This window comes from Lipotes vexillifer, unplaced genomic scaffold, assembly GCF_000442215.2.
Source record: "Lipotes vexillifer unplaced genomic scaffold, Lipotes_vexillifer_v1.1 scaffold98, whole genome shotgun sequence".
Lineage (NCBI taxonomy): Eukaryota > Metazoa > Chordata > Mammalia > Artiodactyla > Lipotidae > Lipotes > Lipotes vexillifer.
Window position 1 is genome coordinate 1,108,284 of NW_006799611.1, and position 18,050 is coordinate 1,126,333.

General features: G+C 45.2%; 1 protein-coding gene across 6 annotated transcripts in view; it reads left to right on the forward strand.

Moving 5' to 3' along the window:
- RALGPS1 (Ral GEF with PH domain and SH3 binding motif 1) overlaps positions 1 to 18,050 on the forward strand; it is a 301,912-nt gene that overhangs the window by 121,835 nt on the left and 162,027 nt on the right. For all 6 annotated transcript variants that reach the window (XM_007471717.1, XM_007471715.1, XM_007471716.1 and 3 more), the window contains one exon: positions 913 to 1,005. In XM_007471717.1, coding sequence (XP_007471779.1) covers positions 913 to 1,005 — 93 coding nt within the window. The remainder of the gene's footprint in view (positions 1 to 912; positions 1,006 to 18,050) is intronic.

Here is an 18,050-nt window from a genome sequence, read left to right on the forward strand (position 1 = left end):
CCCACGCCACACTGCCCGCTCTCCTGGGTGCCAGGCACTGGCCTAGCAGTTTACGTGCACCATCCCACGCAGCAGAGGTGCTGTGATTACCTTCCTCATTTTAAATATGAAGATGTCGAGGCTCAGAAGGCTTAGGTAACTTGCCACAGGACACACCAGTAGTGGGAACCAGGGTTAGAACCAGGCCTCTTGGTCCCGTGGAGCCTGCCGGCTACACAACTTTCACCGACTCCTGGGAGGGAGAAGTGGGACCTGGGTCCTGTTGGCAGGTTTCCCTCAGCATAAAACCAAGAGCAGAGCAATTACATTTTTCTGCGCTCACCCTCACCTGTGTCTCCTTCTGTTGCCCTCCGTGGTAAGGAACTTGTCTGAGATGGAATTAAATCCAAATGTTCTCACTAATTTGGGGTCTGGTTCAGAGAAGCATGGTCAAGTGGCTGGGAAGCTGGAGCTCCGTGCTCCCAGCTGAGGAGATCGTGCAGATTGATAACATCTTTCCCCAGCCTCCCGCTTCCGGGTGTGAAGGTAATCGCAGCAGACCCACGTTGATGTTGTTGGCACAGCGGAGGTTTCAGTTTACAAAGGCCTGCTGGGACAGTTCAGATTCATCTAAAAAAAGAACAGAAAGGACATTATCAAACCTTATCCCGAGCCATGTTTCTGTCCAGCAGCCAGACTAGTCAGCTTACCAAATTTTGCAAATGTTTTAGATGCAGACTCACCTTTTGACAATCTGAAAAGAAAAAGAGCATATGGTTTCTGTGAACTTCCTAGAACTGTATTTTCTACATGAGATATTTTTAAGTGTAATTGAATCTCATAAATATGACAGTGTTTGGTAACACTTGAGCATGTTTTTGTTCTGTTGTTTATAGCAGCAAAATAATCTATTCCATATCTTTTTTTTTTCAGAAACTTCTAGAACTGAACAACCTTCATTCTCTCATGTCTGTGGTGTCAGCATTACAAAGTGCACCCATCTTCAGGCTGACAAAAACCTGGGCTGTAAGTCAATCTTCCTAAGTCTCTTCCTTTGGTTTGGGCCGTCCTTTCTTCGGTGAAGTTCTCCGTTCCTTAAGCCCCAGAAGCGTTTCTCAGTCTGCCCTTTGCCAATGACGGAGGCTGACTGTGGGTTAATGAAGTGTCCCCTGGCCACTCTCTCTCCTTCAGTGACCTCAGAGCCCCGTTTCGGGACAGGGAAGCTGTGAGGAAGCCAGCGTGGCTGGGGACCCTTCTGGACCTGACAACATCATGTATGATGGCGGGGTCAGTGGCATGACGTCTGCCCTCCGCTTCAAACTGCCCCTGGGAAGCCTTGCAGTTGCGCTGGGCTGCTGGCTGTGCAGCTAAGAGTTTCTTTGGAGGAACCTGTGACCCTCATGTAGGGAAAAATATTTTTTTTTTCCTGAAGGCCATGGATGATTTCAGCTCAGAGGTGGAGTCTGATAGTTATATAATTGAGTCTGTAGGAAAGTTTTTCTGCTGTAAAAATACTTTAAAAATATCTCAGACCTCTTTATCCTCCTTAGCTTGGCACCGCGCCTGACGGGGGAAGTCATTGCTATTTCCATCGCTCATTAGCATTCACCTCCTGGCCCGCCTGGTCTGGGGTCTCTCACAGCCACACAGCCCAAGCCTTTCAAGACCTGTTTATGTCCCACAGAACTGAAGGAAACTGTATGGAGTTGTCAGCTGTGCTTCTGCAACTAACTCACTTCCGAACTTCTTTCTGCCAGTCTGCGGGGCTGGGCTCTGTTTCAGACTTGGCTAGTTCAGGGGCCTTTAAAATACTTAGGGATTATGTTGTAGGTTGTCAGAAGTGAGCCTTGTTTCTTCAAATTGCAATTTTCCATAGATCAAGCCGTAGCAAAGTGGAGTTGAGAGGTTTTAGCCTGGAGTCAAAAGACTGGGTCTGCATTCAGGCACCGTCTGTGCAGAGTGATTCTGTGGGACTCGTCTCCTCTTATCTACTTAGGGAGGTTGGCCTGGATCTGTGGTTCTCCGTTAGTGCTTTGTGGAGCCCAGGGGTTCTTTGGAACTGACTTGGGGCCAGCAGGGGCTGGGGGAGAGGACGGAGGGCACCAAGCAGACCTCCAGAGCACGGTTTCTGCCAGAGCAGCTCTGTTTGCATCAGTTTTATGTCCTGAGCTTCTGGGTGAACTTCAGTTGAGCAGTGGCTTTGGAGGTCAAAGCAAGTTTGGAAGCCACTGGTCTCTGTGGTTGCTGCCAGCCCTGTGATTCCCTGAGTCCATCTGAGCCATGACGCTTTTTTCAAAAGTTGCTTTTGGAGATTCTTTTTCAAATGAATTTTCCATCATTTAGGTGCTGCTATTGTTTCTCGGACTGCTGGGAGCTCTGTGTGGGCCCAGAAGAAGGAATGATGAATCTCACGGTACACAGACCTTACTGTCAGTAACACAGGGACTCTCGGTGACCCCATAAGTGGCACAGTCAGTGAGGGCAGCAGGGAGTCAGCATGAGGGGCCTGCACAGAGATGCCACCCACTCAGGGATGGGCAGGGCCCATCCATGGAGCTTTGGCCAGCGTTCTCCTCAGGATGCTGTGCCTTGCCCAGGATGGTGGGGCAGCATTGGGCCAGAACAACATCCAGGACTGCTCCATGTGGCTCGGCAGAGTCCTGTGCCAGGGTGGCCGGATCATCACTGCCATTGATGGGTCTTTGCTGCAATGAAGATAAATCTCCCACAGCTCCTCAGAGAGCCTGGAATGAAATATCCACCCAGGACCCGTTTGAAAGCATGAGCTTCCTCACCTAACTCCCTTCCAGGCCATGTGGGTCAGCTGTTCTTCCTTACAGATTTGCCAGGTGCTGCTCTAAAAGCTTTCCCTATATTAACTCATTTCCTCTTTTAAAAAAAAAAAAAATTTTATTTATTTATTTATTTATTTATTTACTTATTTATTTGGTTGTGCCAGGTCTTAGTCTTGGGGGCGGGCTTCTTAGTTGTAGCTCGCCAGCTCCTTAGTTGTGGCACGTGAACTCTTAGTTGCAGCATGCCTGTGGGATCTAGTTCCCTGAGCAGGGATCACATCTGAGCCCCCTGCATTGGGAGCGCAAAGTCTGAACCACTGCGCCACGCGGGAAGTCCCCTCATTTCCTCTTGACAGGTACCCACCGTCAAGAGGAGGCACAGAGAGGTGGGATGACTTATGCAGGGTTCCTCAGCTAAGAGGCAGAGCGGGAATCAAACCGGAGCAGTCTGGCTCCGGAGTCCCTGCGCTTACCCACTGCACCCCACGGAGCTCAACAAGGACAGTTCCAGTGATGCCTTGTCAGTCAAAACAAGAGAGCAGGCCTGTTTATTGTTTTGTCTCCTCTATACACAGTGCTCCAACAGGAACTTTAAAGGTGACATCAGCAGGCTCTGGGTGCTGCCCCAGGCCGTTGAGCCTCTGTTCTGGCTGTGGCTGCTGCTGGCCTGGCTGCTGGCCTCTGAAGTGCACCCTTCTTTTGCCATTAATTTCTGGTAATGAGCTTAGCCACAGAAATGTTGCCAGAAAAGAACTGTTTTCCCTCTCCCTGCTTGTCCCTTGATCTGGGGAAGGGAAGTCAGAGGAGGGCCCCAGGGAGGCGACACACAGCCAGAGAGCCAGAGAGCTGCGGCCAGGCCTTGAAGGCTGCCTTTTGGCCACTTACTCCTTGGTTAGTCCATGGCTTCCGCTGCTCCGCTGGTCCCCTGGGATTGGCCGCTGACTTTGGCATCTAGCTGTTGGGAGCCAGGGAGAGGACAGGAAGCTGCGGTTACACGTCACCAAAGGACGGGGGACCCAGGGCAACAACAACTGTTCTTTTTCTGAGAAATCTCCCATTGCCTCCTAAGGGCTGAGAGCCAGGACTATTTCCTTGGTTACAGAGGGCCACTTAGAAAGGCAAAAGGTGGGGAGATGCAGCATCCTGGGAGATAAGAATGGCAACTGCCTAAGGCTGTGTCAGGGAGAGAGGAGGTGATACACACGGGTGGATTCAGCATGACGTCTCCGAGGTCGTGTGTGGGGAGCTGTTTGTTCTGGGTAAACCCACCATTCAGCCTGTTTCAGACCAGACTCTCCCCTCTCGCCCACCTGTCCTGTTAGTCCAAGGACAGTGGTTGGTGCAGAGCACTTGGGAAATGGTGGGGGCCAAACTCGCCATCTTTCTCCTTCATCCAAATCCCCCCAGCCCAGTAGAATCGACGATGCCACTATATTCCTGACACTCTCTACGCCTATTGTGACAGAGCACACAGGGCATCTAGTCTGCAGTTTTGTTTGCAGGTCTGCCTCCCTCTTTGATCACCTTCCTTCTTGGTGCAGTCTGGTTTTTTCTCCACATCCCAAATGACTGAGCTTGCACTGGTCGTTTGAATTGTATATGTTTGCTGGGCCGAATTGTGTACTTCTTCTGCTACTTCTTGTCCCAGTCATGAGATGAGCCACTTAAACGCTGCCAAAAAATTGCTGCTTCCCCTCCCCCCACTTGTCCCTTGATCTGGGACTGGTGAAATCTCATGGCCCTGCAGAGCAGGGAGGAGCAGGCCCACCAGCCGTAGCAGCCCCAAAGGTCAGAACTTTAATAGTCTTCATTTTGCAGAGAAGGAAACTGAGGTTCCAGGAGTTGCAGTGACCTGTCTCAGACCATGGAGCTGATGAGTGCCAGCGCCGATGTGATGTAGCTTTGCCTTGATGGACACGTAGTCCATGTTCTTGGCCATTTGCTGGATGACTTGTCTATGATGGAACCTGATGTTGGAATCAGGCTGGGCACAGGGCAGGGAAAAGCAGGCACACACACTGCTTGGGAAGTGGGGCTGGAGAAGTGAGGCTGGCACACAGGCCCCTGGGGACAGTGTATGACCAGCTCCCTGAGTGTGGTCGCTGGGGTTGCATTGAAACCCTGGATATCTGGGAAACCTGGATGGAAGGGGGTCACAGGTGTGGGAAGAGACCTGCTACGTGGTTTCACTTATGGATGGCCTTCAGTGAGGGCCAGCTGGTCATTAGCTGGTAGGCAGGGCAGCCTGTCGGCCTGTCCATGGCTGGCTGCTGAGTACCAGCAGCTGGGTGAGCTGGGACAGGGCAGAGGCTGACCTCGCACATAGGCTCGCACATAGTAGGCCCATAATAAATGCTGGCTAGATGCACAAACAGGGAGGGAGTCACCTTCTGCTGGCCTGGAAAAACGCAGATAGGGTCTGATTTATCCCAACACTGGGCCCGCTTTGGAATATTGGCTGCCTCAAAGCCATGAGACCTAAGCAAGAAGTCCTATCGGCCAATTCTGATTTCCTGAGCACAGATACTGTGTGGCTCTTATTCATTCTGCAAATCAAATATTTATTGAACACCTCCTCGCCTGCTCCGTGCCAGACCCCGAGGCTATGGTCAAGGCCCTTGTCTTCATGGGCTTTTATGTTATCCAGGGGAGACAGACACGTTTTTGTGGGAGAATAAACATGTGCCTAGTCTGGCTGGTGCAAGAAGTGGTCAATAAATGTTTCTTGAATGCATGAAGTCATGAACCAAGGGCTGTCAGATAGGAATAAAAGTGATGCCGGAGACCAAAAGAGGAGGATGCGATAGGGACTGACTGGGTGTTCAGGGAAGGCCTGTCTGAGACCTGAGTGACAAGAGGGAGCCGGCCACGCCAAGATGAGGGCACAGCCAGTGCAGAGGCCACGGTGGAAGAAACTCCAAGGCCAGTGTGGCTGGAGCGCAGCAGGCCTGGGGGAGATTGTGAGGGTGTTGTGGACGGGTGGCGGGGCCGTCTGGGAAGGGCTCAGCCCAGAGAGGAGTTAGGTTCTGTTCTGAGGGCAGTGAAGGGTTTTAAACAGGAGACAGACATGATCTGCTTTAGAGTTGCTTTTGTTCTTTTAAATTAGTGTTGCTGCTATGTGAATAGCAGATTGGGATTGCAGGGGGGCCAGAGTGGAAATGAGGCCAGGTTAGAGGGTTAGGGCAGAATCCAGGAGTGAGGTGATGCTGGCTAGCATCGGGGAGGTGGCAGTGGACATGGAAAGAAGGAGGCTGAAAGGGGAGGCATTCTGAAGACAGAGGTGGCAGGATTTATGCCGGATAGGATGTCGGAGATGAAGAAAGGAAGGGACTGGAGGACGATCCCTAGGTTTGGGGCCTGAGCAGCTGGCAAGAGGGTGAAAACTTTTCTCTGATCAGGGTAGTCCCAAGAGGAGCCTGACTTATACAGGAGTGACCTGGGGGGTATGGAATTCCTGACTATGGTTGATTCCATCATTAATTACAGTTGTATGCTATACATCATGTGTACACATACACACACACACACACACACGCACGCACACACACACACACACACACACTCTCTCTCTCTCTCTCTCTCTCTCTCTCTCTGCCTGCTCTGTGCACGTTCCTATCATGATTTGCTCTTTCCTACTGAATTCGTCCAGAGAGTTTGACTCATCTGCAGCAGCAGAGTGAAAACTGAAGAGCTTGGCAGGGAGGAAGTCACAGCCGGTGGGTCGGGCGGCCTGGTGTGCAGGGTGGCGGCCTGGAAGGGGAACCCTCCTGGGAGCAGGGCTCTCACTTCAGGCATCTGGGGGCACAGGGTCGTTGAGCAAATATCCCAGGAAGGCAGATGTGTGGCGTTCACGTATTTTGGATTTTAGTCTTTCATGCGGGAAGCGCCTCTCCTTCCCTGTGTCTGATGTGGGCCCCAGTGGCCCCTCTAATGTTGTTGAGAAAGTGGTGACGGGCATGGGCTGCCTGTCTCGGGTGGGAGGTGAGGTGGGGGAGGGAAGGCAGAGGGAACTGACATTTGCAGCCTCCGATTACTCATCCCCCAGTCATTCCTTGGCAGCCCTGCCTGCACTGTTTCTCAGAATTATGAGTTCTGTGGATATTTGCACCCTCCTCTTCCTTGACTTTGCCACAACTTTTGTCACCCCCTTCTTGAAAACTCTCTCTTTGCTTGGCTAATTCCCTTCCCGCTGTTCTGACAGCTGGCTCCTCCCTGACTGCTTTTGTCCCTCTTACCCGCTGGCTGGGTAAGTGTGCTGCAAGGCTCTGATGCAGCTCTCACCTTCCCCAATCCGATTCCTGTCCCGTGGGGCTCTCCCCAGCTTGGTGAGCTTCATCCATGTCCTCTGTGCCCTGGTGGTGGCTGCCTCCTTGCTCTCGCCCCAGCCGTCTCTGGAGCCCCAGGCCCATGTTCCTATGCCTGCTCTGCGGAGCCCTCTGCTCCTGTGTTCCTTTGACAGCTCACCCTTGGCGTGTCTGAAATCAAAGTTTGCTTCCAGGAAGTGATCGTGAGTGCCAGGAGACTCTCTGAGCAGACTTACTTTGGACTTTGAGGCAATATGGTAGACGGGGTGATGAGGGGGCAAGCCCCTCCCTCCCAACTGCCTGCTTCAAACACACAAACACAGATAAACCAAATTAAAAATCAAGAAGCAAAGCGAACCAGAAGCCAAGAAAGGGAAGTCACCATGTGCTAGAAATAAAGAATGCTCTCAGAGTCAGCACAGCGAGCAGAGTTCAGAGAAGGCGCTGTGTGGAGACCTTTGCAGCTGGCAGGGGGCTGGGGTTCCAATGTCTGCACTTGGGGGCCTGGAATTCAGCTACTCACAGGAATCAGAGAGCCAGCAAGTATCCCTCGTCAGAAAATCTCTGCTCAGCCTGGGGAAGCCCCAAGGGAAAAAGTCCCTGTGAGAAACTGTCACCCCAGCCTGTACTTCAGGTAGCTGTTGGGTCTCAGTACACGCGACCTGAATTGGTATGGGGACTACAGGCCAAGAAATGAGGGGCAGTGTCCCTTGCAGATTAAGAGTGTGGACTCCCGGGCTCAGCCTTGGACCTGCCTCTTATGGTAAGGTTTAAATGAGTAAATATATGAAAAAATGTTTAGAACCATGCCTGGCACATAGTAAGGGCTAGATAAGTATTGACTGCTGCTGCTGCTGCTGCTGTTGTTGTTATTATTATTATTATTATTTTCAACTTTTCTTGACTATTTTCAAATGGGCTGGCAGAGGCTGCCATCACTGTAAGCCAGGCCCTCTGATTTATGACCTGATAACATCATCATCTTCTAGCTGGTTTCCTTGCTTCTGGTCTTACTGTCTTCCTCACACCACCCATGGAATGATCGCCCTATGACATAGCTCTGGTGTTTTCACTTCCCTGATTAAGGACAATTTTTAGCACTCCCCCACCCTTTGCTGGGCTGGGGGTGTGTCTGTACTCACCACTCCTCCAGAACAGGACTCTCTGATGTAACCGTTTTTTTTTTTTTTCTTTAAAAAAAATTATTCCAGCAATTTTATTTATTTTTTAAAAATTAATTAATTAATTTTTGGCCGCGTTGGGTCTTCGTTGCTGTGCACGGGCTTTCTCTAGTTGCAGCAAATGAAGTCTACTCTTCGTTGCGGTGTATGGGCTTCTCACTGTGGTGGCTTCTCTTGTCGTGGAGCACGGGCTCTAGGCTCACGGGCTTCAGTAGCTGTGACACGCAGGCTCAGTAGTTGTGGCACACGGGCTTAGTTGCTCCGCGGCGTGTGGGATCTTCCCGGACCAGGGCCCGAACCTAACCAGTGTGCCACCAGGGAAGTCCTTCCAGCAATTTTATTGTATAATTAGTGAACAAGTTAACATGAAATTGCACTATGAGACTTTTTTCCTTTTCTTTTTTTCTCCCCCCCTCCCCCCAACCCCACCACCCTATCCCCTTTGGTAACCATGAGTATGTTTTCCATGTCCGTGAATCTGTTTCTGTTTTGTAAATTAGTTCATCTGTATCATTTTTTTAGATTCCACATATGAGTGGTATCATATATTTGTCTTTCTCTTTCTGACTTGCTTAGTGTGATAATCTCTAGGTCGATCCATGTTGCTGCAACTGACATTATTTCATTCTTTTTATGGCTGAGTAGTATTCCATTGTATATATGCACCACATCTTCTTTGTCCATTCATCTGTCGATGGACACTTAGGTTGCTTCCCTGTCTTGGCAATTGTAAGTAGTGCTTCTATGAACAGAGGGGGTGCATGTATCTTTTCAAATTAGAGTTTTGTCTGGGTGTATGCCCAGGAGTAGGATTGCTGGATCATTTGGCAACTCTATTTTTAGTTTTTTAAAGAGGCTCCATACTGTTCTCCAAAGTGGCTGCACCAGTTTACATTCCCACCAACAGTGTAGGAGGTTTTGCTTTTTTTCCACACCCTCTCCAGCATTTATTAGTTGTAGACTTTTTTTTTTTTTTGCGGTACGCGGGCCTCTCACTGTTGTGGCCTCTCCTGTTGTGGAGCACAGGCTCTGGACACGCAGGCTCAGCGGCCATGGCTCACAGGCCTAGCCGCTCTGCGGCATGTGGGATCTTCCCGGACCGGGACACTAACCCGTGTCCCCTGCATCAGCAGGCGGACTCTCAACCATTGCGCCATCAGGGAAGCCCTGTAGACTTTTTAATGGTGGCCATTCTGACTGGTGTGAGGTGATACCTCATTGTAGTTTTGGTTTTCATTTCTCTAATAATTAGCGATATTGAGCACCTTTTCGTGTGCCCGTTGGCCATCTGTATGTCTTCTTTGGAGAAATGTCTATTTAGGTCTTCTGCTTATTTTTTGATTGAGTTGTTTGTTTTTTTGATATTAAGCTGTATGAGCTGTTTGTATATTTTGGAAATTAATCCCTTGTCAGTCAAATTGTTTGCAGATATTTTCTCCCAGTCCTTTTTATTTTGTTTATGGTTTCCTTTGCTGTGCAAAAACTTTAAGTTTAATTTGGTCCCATTTGTTTATCTTTGTTTTTATTTCCATTACTCTAGGAGATGGATCTAAAAGAATATTGTGGTGATTTATGTCAAAGAGTGTTCTGCCTCTGTTTTCCTCTAGGAGTTTTATAGTATCTGGTCTTATATTTAGGTCCTTAATCCATTTTGAGTTTATTTTTGTGTATGGTGTTAGAGAATGTTCTAATTTCATTCTTTTACATGTAGCTGTCCAGTTTTCCCAGTACCACTTATTGAAGAGACTGTCTTTTCTCTATTGTATATTCTTGCCTCCTTTGTCATAGATTAATTAATTGCCCATAAGTGTGTGGGTTTATTTCTGGGCTTTCTGTCCTGTTCTCTGTGTCTGTTTTGTGACAGTACCATACTCTTTTGATTACTGTAGCTTTGTAGTATAGTCTGCAGTCAGGGAGTGTGATTCCTCCAGCTTTGTTCTTCTTTCTCAAGATTGTTTTGCCTATTTGGGGTCTTTTGTATTTCCATACAAATTAAAAAACTTTTTTGCTCTAATTCTGTGAAAAACGCCATTGGCAATTTGATAGGGATTGCATTGAATCTGTAGATTGTGTTGGGTTGTATGGTCATTTTAACAATATTGATTCTTCCAATCCAAGAACGTGGTATATCTTTCCATCTGTTTGTATTGTCTTCAGTTACTTTCATCACCATCTTACAGTTTTCAGAGTACAGGCTTTTTGCCTCCTTAGGTAGAATTATTCCCAGGTATTTTATTCTTTTTGATGCATGATATAACCATTTTGCTGCTGCTCTTTTTAATCCATCATTTTAACATTCATTACACTACCTCTAGTTTTATAATAATGAATATTTTTTCAGTCTATTTTAAACTGTCATTTGAATTTTTAACCCTGGATTTCAGCGATCCCTTAGAGTTAGGGAAGATACCGAGCTTGGATGAGAGAGAGGGTTTTTGGTTTGTCTCGATGGGTGTTTTTGAGGAAAACTTGCATTTGGGAATGTGGCACTTGATGAAAGCCCTCGGGTAGGGAGATTCTTGCAGAATACAAAGGACATAGTAGAGGCATTTTGGCAATGGCAGCAAATATCAAAAGGTTTCACACCTACTTCACACCTACTTCCTGACACTAGAAAACAAACCATAAACCTTTCAGCTGTGGCCAGTGGAGCATCTGCTTCCACCAGCAACATAGCAACCCAGAACCCCAAGTCACGTGCGGAAGAGATGCAAGAGTTGGCCAGAGGAATTTCCTGTTCAAACACAGCCACAATCAACTCATTCTTTCCCCTTTGATTAGTATTCACTGTTCATGCTTAGCTGCTTGTGATTGGCACCCTGTTGGCAAGTTGAGTTGAAATATTCGGAAAAGTAGAATAAGCAGTCAAATTGGTCATCACATGTCCACAGTATCCAGAACGGCCAAGTCAAAAACATACTTTGCCAGGTCAACGTGGCTGTGTGGGAAGACACGGAGTTAGCATCTCCCCACAACTAGGGCATCTGCCAGCCGCTGGTGGGGGACTCTGATGCCCAAGGAGATGGGAGGAAACCCAAAGTGAACTGGTAGGATGTAGGGGGACTGAGGGGGCAGAAGTGGAGGCCAGATAGGATCGGCGCCCCTGAGGCTGGGGAGATCAGGAGAGGCAGGCAGGAGGGGCCCTCTGGGAGAGGAGTGGAGGGCGTTTGCCCCACCCACTCAAGCTCAGGAAGCCTGCTGGGCTCCCAGGTGAGGTCCCCTGCCCTCTGAGACCAGGGGTGGGGGGCACGCCTGGGCCCCTTCTGTTCCTTGAGCCTAAGCTCCACCCCCACAGCCCCCAGGGCCTTTTCCAGCCCTGTGGGTCCTGAGCATTGCCCCTGCCCACCACACAAACCTCACCCTTGCTTAAGCCCCGCCCTCCACAGTCAAGGCCTCCCCCCTCTTTTTTTCTTTCTCTTTTCTCTCCTCCTCTTTTTTACTATTGTGGTACTGATGTACCTTCTGGTTGTTGATTCGTGTATATTTTTATTTTTCTATTTTTCCTAACATATATGTTAGTTTCCTAGTCTAATTTTATTTTTTACCTTGTTATTGCTGTGTTTTTTGCCACCCCAGGTGGCTTGCGGGATCTTGTTTCACAAACCTGGGGCTGGGCCAAAACTCCTGTGGTGGGAGTTCCGAGTCCAAACCACTGGACTAATAGAGAACCTCAGACCTCAGGGAATATTCATAGGAGTGAGGTCTCACAGAGTTCCTCATGTCAGCACCAAGACCCAGCTCTATCCAATAGCCTACAAACCCCAGTGTTAGAAGCCTCAGGCCAAACAACCAGTAAGACAAGAACACAATCCCACTCATTAAAAAAAAAAGAGAGATGGCAAACAAACATGTCACAGATGAAGGAGCAAGGTAAAAACCTACAAGACCAAATAAATGAAGAGGAAATAGGCAATCTACCTGAAAGAGAATTCAGAGTAATGATAGTAAAAATGATCCAGAATCTTGGAAATAGAATGGAGGCACAGATTGAGAAAATACAAGAAATGTTTAACAGAGATCTAGAAGAACTAAAGAACAAACAAACAGAGATGAACAACACAATAACTGAAATGAAAAATACACTAGAAAGAATCAATAACAGAATAACTGAGGCAGAAGAACGAATGAGTGAGCTGGAAGACAAAATGGTGGAAATAACTGCCAAGGAGCAGAATAAAGAAAAAAGAATGAAAGGAATTGAAGACAATCTCAGAGACCACTGGGACAACACTAAACGCACCAACATTCGAATTATAGGGGTCCCAGAAAAAGAAGAGAAAAAAGAAAGGGTCTGAGAAAATATTTGAAGAGATTACAGTGGAAAACTGCCCTAACGTGGGAAAGGAAATAGTCACCCAAGTCCAGGAAGCACAGAGAGTCCCATACAGGGTAAACCCTAGGAAAAACACACCAAGACACATATTAATCAAATTAACAAAAATTAAATTCAAAGAAAAAATATTAAAAGGAGCAAGGGAAAAACAAAAAATAACATACAAAGGAATCCCCATAAGGTTACCAGCTGATTTTTCAGCAGAAACTCTGCAGGCCAGAAGGGAGTGGCAGGATATACTTAAAGTGATGAGAGTGAAGAACCTACAACCAAGGTTACTCTACCCAGCAAGGATCTCATTCAGATTCGATGGAGAAGTCAAAAGCTTTTCAGACAAACAAAAGCTAAGAGAATTCAGCACCACCAAACCAGCTTTACAACAAATGCTAAAGGAACTTCTCTAAGTGGGAAACACAAGAGAAGGAAAAGACCCACAAAAACAAACCCAAAACAATTAAGAAAATGGTAATAGGAACATACATATCGATAATAACCTTGAATGTAAATGGATTAAATGCCCCAACCAAAAGACACAGACTGGCTGAATGGATACAAAAAAAAAAAAGACCCATATATATGCTGTCTACAAGAGACCCACTTCAGACCTAGGGACACATACAGACTGAAAATGAAGGGATAGAAAAAGATATTCCATGCAAGTGGAAATCAAAAGAAAGCTGGAGTAGCAATACTTTTATCAGATAAAATAGACTTTAAAATAAAGACTGTTACAGGAGATAAGGAGGGACACTACATAATGATCAAGGGATCAATCCAAGAAGAAGATATAACAATTATAAGTGTTTATGCGCCCAGCATAGGAATCGATACATAAGGCAAATGCTAACAACCATGAAAGGAGAAATCGACAGTAACACAATAATAGTAGGGGACTTTAACACCCCACTTACACCAATGGACAGATCATCCAAACAGAAAATAAGTAAGGAAACACAAGCTTTAAATGACACAATAGACCAGACAGATCTAATTGATATTTATAGAACATTCCACCCGAAAGTGGCAGAATACACTTTCTTCTCAAGGGCACATGGAACATTCTCCAGAATAGAACACATCTTGGGTCACAAATCAAGCCTCGGAAAATTTAAGAAAATTGAAATTGTATCAAGCATCTTTTCTGACCACAACGCTGTGAGACTGGAAATCAATTACAGGAAAAACAACGTAAAAAACACAAACACATGGAGGCTAAACAGTGCACTACTAAATAACCAAGAGATCACTGAAGAAATCAAAGAAGAAATATAAAAGTGTATAGAAACAAATGACAATGAAAACACGATGACCTAAAACCTGTGGGATGCAGCAAGAGCAGTTCTAAGAGGGGAGTTTATAGCAATACAGTCTCACCTCAAGAAACAAGAAAAATCTCAAATAAACAATCTAAATGTACACTTAAAACAACTAGAGAAAGAAGAACAAAGAAAACCCAAAGTCAGTAGAAGGAAAGAAATCATAAAGATCAGAGCAGAAATAAATGAAATAGAAATGAAGAAAACAATAATAGCAAAGATCAATAAAACTAAAAGCTGGTTCTTTGAGAAGATAAACAAAATTGATAAATCCTTAGCCAGACTCATCAAGAAAAAAAGGGAGAAGATGCAAATCAATAAAATTAGGAATGAAAAAGGAGAAATCACAACTGACACTGTGGAAATACAAAGGATTATAAGAGACTACTACAAACAACTATATGCCAATAGAATGGACAACCACGAAGAAATGGACAAATTCTTGGAAAGGTACAATTTTCCAAGACTGAACCGGGAAGAATTAGAAAATATAGACAGACCTATCACAAGTAATGAAATTGAAACCATAATTAAAAATCTTCCAGCAAACAAAAGTCCAGGACCAGACTTCGGCTTCCCAGGCGAATTCTGTCAAACATTTAGAGAAGAGCTAGCACCCATCCTTCTCAAATTCTTCCAAAAAATTGCAGAGGGAGAAACACTCCCAAATTCATTCTACAAAGCCATCATCGCCCTGATACCCAAACCAGAAAAAGATATCACAAGAAAAGAAAATTATAGACCAATATCCCTGAAAAACATAGATGCAAAAATCCTGAACAACATACTAGCAAACAGGATCCAACAGCACATTAAAAGGATCATACACCATGATTAAGTGGGATTTATCCCAGGGATGCAAGGATTCTTCAATATATGCAAATCAATCAGTGTGATACACCACATTAATAAATTAAGGAATAAAAACCATGTGATCATCTCAATAGATGCAGAAAAAGCTTTTGACAAAATTCAACACCCGTTTATGATAAAAACTCTCCAGAAAATGGTCATAGAGGGAACCTACCTCAACATAATAAAGGCCATATATGACAGACCCACAGCAATCATCGTACTCAATGGTGAAAAACTGAAAGCATTTCCACTAAGATCAGGAACAAGACAAGGATGTCCACTCTCACCGCTCTTATTCAGCATAGTTTTGGAAGTCCTAGCCACAGCAATCAGAGAAGAAAAAGAAATAAAAGGAATACAAATTGGAAAAGAAAAAGTAAAACTTGTCACTGTTTGCTGTTGACACGATACTATACATAGAAAATCCTAAAGATGCCACCAGAAAACTACTAGAACTAATCAATGAACTTGGTAAGGTTGGAGGATACAAAATTAATGCACAGAAATCTCTGGCATTCCTATACACCAACAACGAAAAATCAGAAAGAGAAATTAAGGAAACACTCCCATTTACCACTGCAACAAAAAGAATAAAATACCTAGGAATAAACCTCCCTAAGGAGGTGAAAGACTTGTACTCAGAAAGCTATAAGACACTGATGAAAGCAATCAAAGATGACATAAACAGATGGAGAAATATACCATGTTCTTGGACTGGAAGAATCAATATTGTGAAAATGACTATACTAGCCAAAGCAATCTACAGATTCAGTGCAATCCCTATCAAACTACCAATGGCACAAAAGACCCCGAATAGCCAAAGCAATCCTGAGAAAGAAAAACAGAGTTGGAGGAATCAGGCTCCCTGACTTCAAACTGTACCACAAAGCTACAGTAATCAAGACAGTATGGTACTGGAACAAAAACAGAACTATAGATCAATGGTACAAGGTAGAATGCCCAGAGATAAACCCACACACATATGGGCACCTATTTTACGACAAAGGAGGCAAAGACATACAATGGAGAAAAGACAGCCTCTTCAATAAGTGGTGCTGGGGAAACTGGACAGCTTCATGTTAAAAGATGAAATTAGAACACTCCCTAACACCATACACAAAAATAAACTCCAAATGGATTAAAGACTTAAATGTAACACAGGCACTATAAAACTCTTAGAGGAAAACATAGGAAAAACACTCTTTGACATAAGCCACAGCAAGATCTTTTTTGATCCACCTCCTAGAGTAACGGAAATAAAAACAAAAATAAACAAATGGGACTTAATAAACAAATGGGACTTAATAAAACTTAAAAGCTTTTTCACAGCAAAGGAAACCATAAGCAAGACAAAAAGACAGCCCTCAGAATGGGAGAAAATATTTGCCAATGAAACAACAGACAAAGGATTAATCTCCAAAATATACAAACAGCTCATGGAGCTCAATATCAAAAAAAACCAAACAATCTAGTTAAAAAAATGGGCAGAAGACCTAAATAGACATTTCACCGAGGAAGACATACAGATGGCCAAGAGGCACATGAAAAGATGCTCAGCATCACTAATTGTTAGAGAAATGCAAGTCAAAACTACAATGAGGTATCACCTCACGCCAGTTAGAATGGCCATTATCAAAAAATCTAGAAACAATAAATGCTGGAAAGGGTGTGGTGAAAGGGAACCCTCCTGCACTGTTGGTGGGAATGTAAATTGATACAACCACTATGGAAAACAGTATGGAGGCTCCTTAAAAAACTAAAAATAGAACTACCATATGACCCAGCAATCCCACTACTGGGCATATACCCTGAGAAAACCATAAATCAAAAAGACACATGCACCCCAGTGTTCATTGCAGCACTGTTTACAATAGCCAGGACATGGAAGCAAGCTAAGTGTCCATCGACAGGTGAATGGATAAAGAAGAAGTGGCACATATATACAATGGAATATTACTCAGCCATAAAAAGAAACAAAATTGAGTTATCTGTAGTGAGGTGGATGGACCTAGAGTCTGTCATACAGAGTGAAGTAAGTCAGAAAGAGAAAAACAAATACTGTATGCGAAGGCATATATATGGAATCTAAAAAAAAAAAAAAAAAAAAAAAAAAAAAAAGATACTGATGAACCTAGTTGCAGGGCAGGAATAAAGAGGTAGACATAGAAAATGGACTTGAGGACATGGGGTGGGAGGGAGAAGCTGGGGTGAAGTGAGAGTAGCATCGACATATATACACCACGGAATGTAAAATAGTTGGCTGGTGGGAAGCAGCAGCACAGCACAGGGAGATCGGCTGGATACTTTGCGATGACCTAGAGGGGTGGGATAGGGAGGATGGGAGGGAGGCTCAAGAGGGAGGGCATATGGGGACATGTGTATGCATATGGCTGATTTGCTTTGTTGTGCAACAGAAACTAGCACCGTATTGTGAAGCAAGTATACTCCAATAAACATCTGTTAAAAAAAAAATTTGCCAAATGGGGAGTTTCCATCTCTCTCTCACCTTCCAGCCTTGTACAAGGCAACACTTGCCTGCATTTCTGCCAAATTGCTGCTCCCTTAAGCATCCCTGTGTGTTCCTACCTCCAGGCCACTGCTCGTGCATCCTTTTGCTTCTGGAGCCTCTCCAGCCCCATTTCTGCTGGTTGAAATCCTTCAAGACTCCTTTCTATGACCACCTCTTCCTGGTTCCTCCTTCGCATAATGGAGTTTGTTCTCTCCTTCCAGAGCACTCTCATAGTGTTTCTGACCCTTCCTTGCCTTAGCCACCTTTTCCCATGGCTCAACCAGGTTGAACAAATTGGGGTGTACGTTGGGTACCTGGCTCCTCACCCACACAGACCAACTCTGGACCCAGGATAGGCCCTTGGCAAACTTCCGTTCAAGGACCAATCACATCCTCCTGGCCCTGCTCTTGGGGCTTTGCGGGAATGTCTCCTGGGGGTGCCATGAGCAGATTTTTTTTTTTTAAATTAGCAAAATTATTGGAAATACATGAATAAAATTGTCCTACAGGATTATGCATTGTGTATGTATGTATGCATGTGAATGTATGTATGTGTATATGTGTACGTGCATATAAACTGTTAATAATTTTTTAAAAGATAAAATTATGACTCATACAAGTATAAATGAATACTTGTCAAATATTTTATTTAACTCATTAATTAGTATGAGAACCAGTAAGATATTACAACTGTATTCCAAGAGAACTGAGACTACTGCACTTTTATGGTCAGGTAAAGAAGGCTGACATAATTTTTTTTTTTTTTTTTTTTTTTTTT